This window comes from Saccopteryx leptura, chromosome 1 (assembly GCF_036850995.1).
Source record: "Saccopteryx leptura isolate mSacLep1 chromosome 1, mSacLep1_pri_phased_curated, whole genome shotgun sequence".
Classification (NCBI taxonomy): domain Eukaryota; kingdom Metazoa; phylum Chordata; class Mammalia; order Chiroptera; family Emballonuridae; genus Saccopteryx; species Saccopteryx leptura.
The window spans coordinates 15,672,597-15,685,123 of NC_089503.1; the positions used below are offsets into that span (position 1 = coordinate 15,672,597).

Here is a 12,527-nt window from a genome sequence, read left to right on the forward strand (position 1 = left end):
TTATTTTAGATTAAACTTTAATATTACCATGTTTCTACTTACAAAACTTAAACTCCCTAAAGAATTTAAGATCTAACTTACTTAATGTTACTTTGGGGTGAATTAAAACTAATTTCTTTTAAGATTAAAATCATTTATGGGAGAACTCTTGATATTCCATATTATGATCTATTTCATAATCTGATTTTAAAACATTTAATATTTTGTAATCTGTTAGCAGGCAGAATTAGATGACCTTTGTTACCTTTTTTTTAAAAGGTGAAATGCTTTCTCAACTGACTGCTTTAGAGAGTTACTTTAGTACTATTGATACATGAGCTACATAGGTATAAATTGCTGTGATCATGTATCGTGACACATGGTGTTTATTAGAACTATAACATAACAAAAGAGAAAGTGACTGAGCAAATTGTACATGATACAAACCAAGTACATTTTTTTCTGATTGGCAAAATTGTCAAGTGTGAATGGAAGAAGAAAGAGCAATGTGAAAATGAGAAAGATTCTACCATGACATCGAGTTTTGATTTCTTAATATGATTAAAATAATTATCCATCCAATGAACATCTTTTGATGTCTCCTACCCCTGAGATGTTTCTAGAATTGTAATCATTATTTCTTGTATAATTAACTGAATAGTTCCTTGGAGAGATACTCTCAGTGTTCCAGATTTTATTATAAATAGAAAGACTTTACCACCTGCTGTTGTCCTCTGCTGAAGGTAGGTCTGCAAATTGTATTCTATACAGAGTCCAGATGAATGCAGTCAACTATTTTATTTTTTATCCCAATTTTGAAGAGAAGACTGAGACCTTATTTGTAGACTTATTTGATATTAGTGTTTAATTTTGTGAAATTATGATATATTACTGGCAAATATTTTTATTTCTATTTAAAGTTTATTGAAAACTTCATAAGAATAATCTTGGTATAATGGGAATTTACAAAATGTTTAATTTTTCATTTTTTTTTACTCATTTATTTTTCTCTACAAATTTAATTGATTTGCACATTCTTGTTTTAAAATATATGTTGGTGAAGTTTGAGGATATTGTGTCAGTGAGGGTGATTGGACCAGTAATTTTTTGCACACTCTTGTTTTAAAATATATGTTAATAAAGTTTGAGGATATTGTGTCAGTGAGGATGATTAGACCAGTAAATTTTATTCCTATGGAAAATTTCTGAAAGTTAATAAAAGTGAATTTCGGTTTCTATTTGTAAACTGCACATTCTATAATCTCAGCTGTTTTTTTAGATGGTGCATACTTGAGTAATAAATTGGCTCTATCTCAGATGTGACTTGCTCATCTGATCCTGGACCAATGGGGTCACCTAACTATGAAAAAGTGGGGAGAAATAGCGATCTACTATTTATGTAGTTCAGCCTGCTCTAGGGCTACACAAAGCTCTGTCCATCAGAGACAAAGTATTAAAAAGATAAATTTAATCAGTCTTGGAGGATAATTAAACTAAATTTTAGATGTATAGAAATAGAATAATAGGTTATCAAAGAGGTAGCAATATAAGGTTATTAAGGGTATCACACTGGAGTTTAATTAAACAGTTTGTACCCCAATCTGGTCAGTTAATAAATGTCTGTCCTATGGAGACTTTCCTAGCCTTTCAGTGCACTATTTTTTCATCTATAGAGTGACAATGCTAATAGAACCTGTTTCATAACGTTTGCATGCAAAAGCACTTTTATAAGCATTCAAAAGAAGTTAGCTATTTTTACTAATACTATTAATTTGATAGGCTTGTCACTAGAACAATCTTTCTTCAAGAGCTTTAAAAATATTGGAATATTATGATATGTTATATGATGTTGACCTAGATATTGAAACACTTTTTTAAAAGAAATCAAATGTATGAATATTTTTTAATATCTGTTCTATATAAGCATTTTAAAGATTTCCAAGCTGAATGAGACAAACTCTACCACCAGAGAGCTAGTGATTACATGTAGGGGAAGAGAAGTACACACATCTCACAGGGACTGAAACAAAATTAGAGAAGTAATATTAGTTTATGTTTTTAGATACATTGATGCTTTTATACATTTTATATTTAAAACAATACAATAGTAGCATTCACCCAAGTGCAACTCTTTTTCATTAGAGAATTATGGATTCATCAAGTGGGATCAGGAGTGTTTACACAGCAAAATTCCTGATCTTAACTCTATTGTTTGAACACAATCTGCAGCTCTTCTCTGGCTCAGTATTCTCACACTAAAAGGATGAGCTACAACCATGGAGCTCTATAGTAAGGAGAAACTTGGGTCAGAACAAAAACTGAAGTGCCTATTATGTTATGTGCCCAATTCATTTTATATATTATATATATTTAATTTATGTATTAAGCATTTTAGTGGTAAAGAAATAGTTCATAGAGATTAATTTGAGATTAATTAGCTTCTCAAATGTACCTTGCTATGAAATGGAGGTCCACTTCTTTTTCAAGAATGCCAAGCTAGCCTGACCAGGTGATGGTGCAGTGGATAGAGTGTCGGACTGGGATATGGAAGACCCAGGTTCGAGACCCCAAGGTCACCAGTTTGAGTGCAGGCTCATCTGGTTTGAGCAAAGCTCACCAGCTTGGACCCAAGGTCGCTGGCTCGAGCAAGGGTTTACTCGGTCTGCTGAAGGCCCGTGGTCAAGGCACATTATGAGAAAGCAGTCAATGAACAAGGGGTCGCAATGAAAAACTGAAGATTGATGCTTCTCATCTCTCTCTGTTCGTCTGTCTGTACCTATCTATCCCTCTCTCTGACTCTCTCTCTGTCTCTGGAAAAAAAAAAAAGAATGCCAAGCTATTATTTCCCTCTCTGAGCTTTTGAATCTGTATATACTTCTTTCTTTACATTTTTACACAGCTGACTACTTCTCACTAACTCAGAAGTCACCACCTCAAATATGTTATTTTCATCACTGTCTGCATGCTGCCACCCTTTATTTCTTATCTTACTAGCATGCTGTATTTTTGTCACAGGAATTCCAGTCCTTAAATGGTCTTATTTGTATATTTATTACTTATTCCTTTTCAACAAGAATAAAACAACTATAAACAAAGGCCCATTAATATATAGTTCAGTAATAAACCTTTTAAATACTATTATTATGGAGGGCTTAAATTCCCAAAATTATGCTAATCCTACCTTAAGATTGTTGAGAACTCATGGCAAAGTTTTAGGTCTTGGAAGAAGTAAACTGGTAAAGTAGTAAAACAAGAAAATATTGTTTAGGAATCATTTCCTTGTAGTGATGCCAAAGTTGAATATGAATAATAAGGCGTAGAATCAATTCATTCTGAAAACCAGTAGAATCTGAAATGCTGCATACTACTTATTAAACATGTTATCTAAACTTTACCTCATGGTATTCATCTATTGAAATAATTTTCATAGTGGGTGCTCGGTGATTAAACTATGTGTAGTGTACTCTTCTGAGAAAACTGTACAATTGATAACATCTATACTGGTAAGTCCCTATTACCTTTCTCCCTCAAGTAGTGGCAACCAAACAAGCATAATATTAGCTAAACAAAATAAAATATAACTAGGAATTCCATATGTTGAAAGCATATGCTATTATTTGCTGACATAATGTAGGATAAATATGTCAGTAACTATATTGTAAAACCAATGTATTGAGACATTAGTTAAAGATTCTTGATTTTAAATTTCATTATCAAAAAATCCTTGTAAATAATAATATAGAACACTTTTTTGGCCAATCAGTCCATGTGAAATTGGATTTAACCATTCTTTGACAACTCTCAGTATAATTTTAGTCTTAATTGTTTCCTATGATTTTAACATTAGTGTCATAATCTAGCAAAATGGAAATGTCTAACTATAGTAATATATAAGCAATGAATATAATTTCTTCTTTTACAGATAAGAAATTGATAAATATCGATGGTAATTAATTATAAGACCTATTAAAGGAAACAATTATGCCTATATGTTCTTATATTGGACATTGTATTAAATTTGCATTGATTTTTAAATTATTTGAATTCAAATAAGAATCAAAGTGACTCAAAATTTCAAGAAGAAAACAAATTCATTCATTCATTCTTTTTATTTTTATTTTCCTTTAGGCCATACAGACTGTGTCTATGTAGAGACAATGCCAAATTTCACAGATGTGACAGAATTTATTCTTCTGGGGTTGACCAGTCGCCAGGAGTTTCAAGTTCTCTTTTTTGCGGTGTTCCTAATAGTTTACATAATCACTTTGTTAGGGAACATCGGTATGATCATTTTGATCAACATCAGTCCCCCGCTTCAGAGTCCTATGTACTTTTTCTTGAGTCATTTGTCTTTTGTGGATGTGTGGTTCTCTTCCAATGTCACCCCCAAAATGCTGGAAAACTTACTATCAGAGACAAAAACCATTTCTTATGTGGGGTGTTTGGTGCAGTGCTACTTTTTCATTGCCCTTGTCCACGTAGAGGTTTACATCTTGGCAGTGATGGCTTTTGATCGCTACATGGCCATCTGCAATCCGTTGCTTTATGGCAGTAAAATGTCCAGGACTGTCTGTGTTCGGCTCATTTCTGTACCTTATGTCTATGGCTTCTCTGTTAGTCTAATATGCACACTATGGACATATGGCTTGTACTTCTGTGGCAACTTTGAAATCAACCACTTCTATTGTGCAGACCCTCCTCTCATCAAGATTGCCTGTGGAGGGGTCCACATCAAAGAATACACAATGATTGTGATAGCTGGAATTAACTTCACATATTCCCTCTCAGTGGTCCTCATCTCCTATACCCTCATTGTAGTAGCTGTGCTACGCATGCGTTCTGCTGACGGGAGGAAGAAGGCGTTCTCCACATGCGGGTCCCACTTGACAGCTGTCACCATGTTTTACGGGACTCTCATATTCATGTATCTCAGGCGGCCCACTGAGGAGTCTGTGGAGCAGGGGAAAATGGTGGCTGTGTTTTATACCACAGTGATCCCCATGCTGAATCCCATGATCTACAGTTTAAGAAACAAGGATGTGAAAGAGGCAGTCAACAAAGCAATCACCAAGACAAACTTGGGGCAGTGAAAGTACAATAAATAGGCTTGTGGTGTGTTGCTATGGATGAGAAATGTCCAGGTATAAAAGTCCTAACTTAAAAAAGATCTAAAGACAACTCTCACAGACAATAAAAGGTCCAAACTAATACAGTGATGCTTTACCTCATGTATGGACTCTAGTGACTAAGCTTGCTTTTATCCTATATAGGCAACCATATTATTGAATCTGAAATATTAATGTCATTCACAGTGTATATAAATTTGTGTTAAGTGTAGTCATTGGAAGAACTCATAAATAAGATTAGAAAGATAAATGGTAATTTAGAAATACCCTTGTTGAAATCAAACATGATTTCTTAGGATTTATTTTATATGCACATCCTTCTCCACCTAACTTTCAAATGGAATATTTAAGAATTCTTTTTTCTTTGACTACAGGATGTAGAACGGACTCTGATTTACCAAGAGAGTGTTCTATAGTGTTTATGTACATATAGATCTTTAAAATTGAAATTGTATTGCGACTTTTTAACTAGTATAATGCAATCATAAGATTTGTCCTAAGTATGTATTGTTTTATAGTTAAAAATGTTTGTGTTTCAATAATCTTTTACCCATAATTACATCTTGCTTTGGATTATAGTATAACTTTTCTGATGTTAAAAGGATGAAATGTTTATGACTAAAGATTTTTCTGCCCTCATTGTTATAAAAAAATAAACAGTATAAATTTTCTGATATATAAAAATTCCTGATATTTAAAAAGATCTGATCTTTATCCTATTAAACCTTTGGTTGATATGATTTGAAACTATTGCTTGATTCCAATTCTTTCTACTAGTATTAAATGTTTTTGTTTTGTATCCTGCAGCTTAAATCAAGCTTTTAGTGCCTAGAGTGAATCAATTGGCTAAGAAGCAGTGGCCAACTAAATGCTATTGCACTGCACATATATTCAAATGTAAGCAATATAGGCCAAAATGGTATCCCATTGGGCTTGGTTATAAATAAAAGCTCGTTGTTCAGGAGATGAACACATGGTGTGGTGTACAGATGATGGATTAGGGAATGGTACACCTGAAACCTATGTAATTTTATTAACCAATGTCACCTCAATAAATTCAATTAAAAATCAAAAAGTGCTCATTGTTCAATTTATCTAGATTGGTGCATCTACAGCCCACATTGTCTACATTCCATCCTTGCAACAAGCAGGATACAAATTTGTCTACCTTTGATGACTCCTGCTAACTTAGTGCAGAACCAAATGGAAAGTAGAAGTGATATCTGATGAGTGAGTTTATTATTGTGTAATTGCTGATTTAATTAAAAGGGGTGCACAATTGAGTATGTATAAGAGGACTCTGAGAAACAGCATATAGTTGCAGTAATAATACTAGTTAGGTGGACTAATTCAGAGACAGTACTGCTACTCAGACTAATATACTAATTAACCACGAGTCACTTTCCCTTAGAACGGAGCTGAGAAAGGGCTAATGGTGGAGGGGGGGGAGTTCTCATTCATAACTTTCAAGTCTGAATAGAGGGAAAGAGTACCACTGGTTGGTATTAACAATGTTTTTTTAAAATGTTTTTTAAAAATGTTTTTAAGCCTCTCATATTTGCCTCTAAAGAGTTAGTGTAAGTGCAAAAAGTAGGGCTGTTGAAGCAACAACTGTTTTTTATGGAGGTTGACATTATAGCTTGATATTCTAAAGACCATGCTTTCTGTGATTCTCATGGCAGAGAGATTCTTACTATTTCAAAAAATCCTGGCCATCCTGCTACTGACTACAGTTCTCCTCTTCCTTTATTAGCCAAGTCTATAATCTTATTATGAAGAGTTGACAATGAGCTGTTAGTAGAATATTATAAATAAAATCTAAGCATTATCACTTCAAGGTCAACATCACTAGACCTGAAATTTTTCCTCCCCTGCCCACTCAAAAATGTTGACATTGAATGGCTTCCCTAGACCCAAACATTGCAGGTCTAATAACCTTACCCTAAGCTTAAACTCACACTGTTGCTTGAGAAAGAAATAAAATCCTATCATATTGTGTGACTCACTGTATTTTAGGGGTTAACTCGTTATAACACTTAGCCAGTATCCTAATTTTCCCTTCAAGTGTTCTTAAGTTTTGCTTTGAGAATGAGTAAATCTCCTCGGATCTTTGCCTATTCTCCTGGTATTGAGTAAAGTAAATCTAGCCTTCTGTCATAACCAGACGGAGGTAAAAGCCCAACCCACTGGTCTTAGATTTAGTTTTTCTACATGATGTGTCACTAGACTTGTCACTGTCCCCAGTGTCCCAACTTCTAGGCCATTTCCCTCCACTAGCATTTTCAGATACGTATGGGCTTCTTTCTTCACCCCAGAAATTCTCAGCCATTTTTTCTGTACTGCTTGTAGGTATGGATTTAGTAACCTTCCATCAGACATGTTAGCCAACATCTTTAGCTCTTGTTATTTATGGGTTGAATTATGTCTTCTTAAAAGATATGCTGAAGTCCTAAGCCCAATCACCTCAGAATAACATGCTTTGGAAATAGAGTTATTGTAGATGTAATTAGTTAAGATGAGGTCTTATTGTAGTAGAATGGACCAGACCTGCCCTGGTTCTACTTATCACTGGTCCTCATAATGTGATGAATGGAATAAGTGGGAAGGTGATCTTGCCTTCGAGCCTACCACTTCCTAGTATATGTCTTCTTTGTCCAAGCCTCCATATTTCTCTGAACATCCAGGTTCTGATCTGTTAAGTTAGGTAGTAGTAATAGTTTTGAAGTGTAAAAAAAAGCATGCAGTATAGGATTAAGAATTATTAGAAATATTTTAATTGGAAACTTTGAGAAGCACTTTTATGCCATGCCTAAACTTGTAAACATACCACAAAGGGTACAGACAACAGATTGGTCAAAGCTTTACAGAGATTCATGCTTCTGAAAGCTGTTGGTTCATCTCATCATCAAAAGTGTCCCACATTTTGCCTGACCAGGTGGTGGCCCAGTGGATAGAGCTTCGGACTGGGATGCAGAGGACCCAGGTTCAAGACCTCGAGGTCAACAGCTTGAGCTCAGGGCTCATCTGGCTTGAGCAAAAAGCTCACCAGCTTGGACCCAAGGTCACTGGCTCAAGCAAGGGGTTACTCGGTTTGTTGAAGGCCCATGTCAGGGCACATATGAGAGGGCAGTCAATGAACAACTAAGGTGTTGCAACGAAAAACTGATGATTGATGCTTCTCATCTCTCTTCATTCCTGTCTGTCTGTCCCTATCTATCCCTCTCCCTATCCCTCTCCCTGACTCTCTCTCTCAGTCTCTGTAAAAAAAAAAAAAAAAAAAAGCGTCCCACATTCCCTGTTGCCTCGTAGACCCAAAGATGTGCAAATATCCATGGGTATTAAAAGCAAGTTGGTGGAAAATAACTTTGTTGTTTCCATTACACAGAAAGAAAATAAAATGAGAAAATTGTACCATGATGGAGAACAAGTGTTGATTTTCATCCCACAATTAGTTTGATGAGTTAGAAAGCTGAATCATTTTGTAGCTCCCTGGGACCTGGCTGTTCCTGTGTAACCTTCAGCTCATTAACAACAGAAAATGGATTTATAACACATTACCTAAATAAACTACTTTTAAAGCCAAATGCTTCATAGTTACTCTTAAAAATGAGGTCTGTATTAAGGGATTTTCAATTTCTGACCTAATTATTTTTTTCAAAGAAGGGTAACGCACACTTCCCACAGTTCCTAGATGAAGGAGTACTTACGAGTGTAGATGAAACACCTGTGAGACAAGGCTTTTGAATACCAGGACCTGGTGTAACTGAGACACCCTGGACCCTGGACCCTGGGTTGTAACAGGTGTTGAGTATGTCAGTGTAGCAAGTGCATGTACTTTTAGTAGATTTTTGACTGCGGCAACCTCATCTGCATCCAGTATGCTTCCTGGTGGAAAGGCACAGACTCATCTCTAAATCCTACTCACATTGCCAATCTCAGGTTGAGCCCTCACTGCTTGTAGTCAAATATATAACTCTTTTTATTATGAGTTCTTTCCCACTCTCCACTATTCTATATATACATTGCACTATTCTCTTAGCTTTTTTTAAAAATTTTTTTAGAGAGGAGAGAGAGTGAGAAAGAGAGAGAGAAGGGGGAGGGAGGAGCAGGAAGTATCAACTCCCATATGTGCCTTGACCAGGCAAGCCCAGGGTTTTGAACTGGCGACCTCAGCATTTCTAGGTCGATGCTTTATCCACTGCGCCACCACAGGTCAGGCTATCTTAGCTTTTTAACGTTATTCTTTGGAATTATAGAACAAGCAAAACCAAAATAACAGCAAAGATATTCTCCTTTTTTTGAGTACTTATCCTTGATAATTTATAATCATGACTTCCAAGATTAATTTCTCTGTGGTGCTGTCCCCATCAAAGAAAATCACTTTAAGAGCTTAAAAGTCATAATTATAATTTAGTGTTTTGTCTCCAAAATTTATACCACTTGTTTCCACTTAGAATACCATACTGCTGCTGTAATAATGATGTTGGGGTTGAGTAAGGCAGATGTAAAAATAATTTTTAAAATACATAGTTTAACATAGCAGTATTTATATCTTTACATAGATTTAACAACTAAACTTAACCATTAAACCTATATTAAGACAACTTAGAATGATTTAATTTAAACTGGTTATTAAAAACTTTTGATTAATTTATATACTGTAATTTCTATTACCAATATTTTCCAAAATACAATAAATGAAGTAATTTTATGTATTGTACAAACATTTGGTTATTTTAAATGTTTGAGTATTTATAATGTTTGTTACTTATTATTTATCATAATTGGCACAAATCTTTCTTATCTGAAGTGATTATATAACCTTAGTTTTCAGATTTATTTAAAAGAAGTGTGAGTTAATGTAAGAAAAACATATTAAGTAAAAAATAAATTTAATATTTCAATGTAGGAAAAGTCATAATAACCAAGAGACAGAAAACAACATAACTTTATGACATCACCACAATCACACACACAGCTACCTATCACATATATGTTTAAATAGTTTATATGGTTATTGTATCTGTATTATATAGTATTGCATAAATACAGTAACTGCATATCAGACACTAATCAGGGGGTTTAAATATATACTTTCATCATTTTAATTTTTTCTGTTCAATAATTTCTACGGTGTTTAAGATTATTAAGCGGTTCTAGTGAGACAAAAATCGAATATGTCTGTTGTAAAGACTCTGCTGTTACAGCATTGGTTAATTTTAGTAACATAATACTCAAACAGGATTGGAGAAAACTTGGGTACCCAGAGTGCTTCCCACATTGTCTAATGAATTTTAACTCTAGGACAGAACCAGCTTTGAGTTCTTGAGCTTTATAAGCACCACTTATCCAGAACTCAATAATGTTAAAAACAACTTTTCATCTTTTCCCACTACTAAGAGTTGGTTTTGAGGGGACTGTTTGATAGAAGTCAGAGATATTACCCAATGTCAATGAGCCAGAAGTGGTAAAACTTAGATTTGAACCCAAGACCATGAGATTCTAAGAACTAACTTCCTATTTTACTGAGAAGCCATAGTTTTCATGCAGAAAGACTTTGATTACTGGTCATACTTGGGTTTGAAATTTGAGCCCTTGGTGAGATTAAAGCATGATGACAGAATAAAAAGGGGAATTGGTTCAGGACCATACCAGCATGGCTCATTTTGTGTCTTTTATAATAAACTTCATTTTATTCATTGTTCACTTTGTTCATTGCTTGTTCTTCAGACTTCATTGTCAAGTAACAAAATGTATTTCTTGAGTAGCTAGATTCATTCTAACTCCTACCACAGTACATAGGTCATAGTAGCACAGTCTTATAATTCAGTAGACTGATTCATTTAGAATCCATGATAATTGCATGATTTCAGGGAGTGATCAGTAATGAATCCAGTGGTGGTAAGAGGCAGAGTAAGGAACGATGGCTAACAGACAGAGAGCAGTTGAAAAACAAGCTATTGAATGAAATGATATGAGGAAGGACAAGAAACTTACTTCATCACCTTCCTTGTCCCCTTTTCTGTCCTCCAACAGTATACAAAACAGAAACACACTTAAAAGGAACAGCTAAATCTTATTACTAGCTGAATAGAAATTCTCAAGGTCAAGCCATCGAAGTCACATACCTAAAAGTAACAATTTTTTAAAAATATAAATTCTACTCCTTTAAATATTTCATCTTATAGACTACATAAAAATTAGAACTCTTGTACGCAATAATGTTACTCATTTGAAGAATGATAAAAATGAGTTAACTCCATCAAAGGATTATAAAAACAACCTCTCAGCATGTGGCCTTATTCCAAGTCAGTTGTTGTCCCAAGTCACTTTCTAAAGTTTGTTAGAGGCAGGCCATAACATTTTTCAATAGCTTTTCTCAGGTATTTTTTACCTTTTGGTTCTTCAAACTGTAGATCATGGGGTTCAGCATAGGATTGACTGTTGTATAAGACAAAGAGGCCATTTTATCTGTGTCAAGGTAATGGTTTGATTTGGGCTACAGATACATGAAGATCAGAGTTCCATAGAATATAGTCACTGCAGTAAGATGCAAAGCACAAGTTGAAAATGCTTTGCACCTCCCTTCTGTGGATTGGATTCTCAGAATGGCAGCCACAATGTATAAGTAAGGAATAAGGACAGTGGTCAAAGAGCTGATCACATTGAATCTAGCAAAGATGAAAATCAAGACCTCTTTGAGGCTGGTGTCTGAGCAGGCAAGGGTCATCATCACAGTAGAAGTGATTGATAATATTGGGACCATAATATCAATAGATCAATTGGAAAGTAACAGCTGTGTGGAGCAAAGCAGCAGAAAAGCTATATAAGTAGGAACCCACTATCAGCTGCATATACACCTTTTGGGACATGATCACCCTGTAGAGAAGAGGACTGCAGATGGCCACATAGTGGTCATAATCCATTACCGCAAGAAGGAACATCTCCGAAATCAAGAAGTTCAGGAAAAAACCCAGTTGTGTTGCACAAGCATAGAAAGATATAGACCTGCGCTGGGTCAGGAGGGTTTCCAGGAACTTGTGGGCTATTGAAGAGGAGAAACAAAGGTCAACAGAGGCCAGATTACTGAGGAAAAAGTACATGGGTGTGTGAAGTAGAACATCCCGTCGGATTAATAAAATCATCCCCAAATTTCCTACCAAAACTAGAGTATATACCACTAAAATGAGCAGAAACAGAATGAGTTCAAGCTCCCTATGAACTGAAAAACCCAAAGGAATGAATTCAGTTACCCTGGTGCTGTTCCTTTCAGCCATTCATCCTGGTGTCTCAACTGAAGACAAAGCTGAAACAGACTCAGAAACAAATTACTGTGACTCTTGTTTTAGCTTCAAAAGTTATTGTGCTTTGAAGAAGAATATCAGAACAAATATATCCCATTTTAAATTTTATATTATCATT

General features: G+C 34.9%; 1 protein-coding gene and 1 pseudogene across 1 annotated transcript; one reads left to right on the forward strand and one right to left on the reverse strand.

Annotated features, from left to right (window-relative positions):
- The first annotated feature begins 4,136 nt into the window (after positions 1–4,136).
- On the forward strand, positions 4,137–5,343 carry OR5M9 (olfactory receptor family 5 subfamily M member 9). Its single transcript, XM_066360455.1, has one exon. It carries the CDS (start codon positions 4,137–4,139, stop codon positions 5,067–5,069), a length of 933 nt encoding a protein of 310 aa, XP_066216552.1. The 3' UTR covers positions 5,070–5,343.
- A 6,141-nt stretch (positions 5,344–11,484) lies between these two features.
- Positions 11,485–12,250, reverse strand: LOC136387930 (olfactory receptor 8U3-like; annotated as a pseudogene).
- Between the last annotated feature and the right edge of the window lie 277 nt (positions 12,251–12,527).

Excerpts from the sequence above, each read along its gene's own strand:
- OR5M9 (XM_066360455.1), top strand. The coding sequence starts at position 4,137 with ATGCCAAATTTCACAGATGTGACAGAATTTATTCTTCTGGGGTTGACC.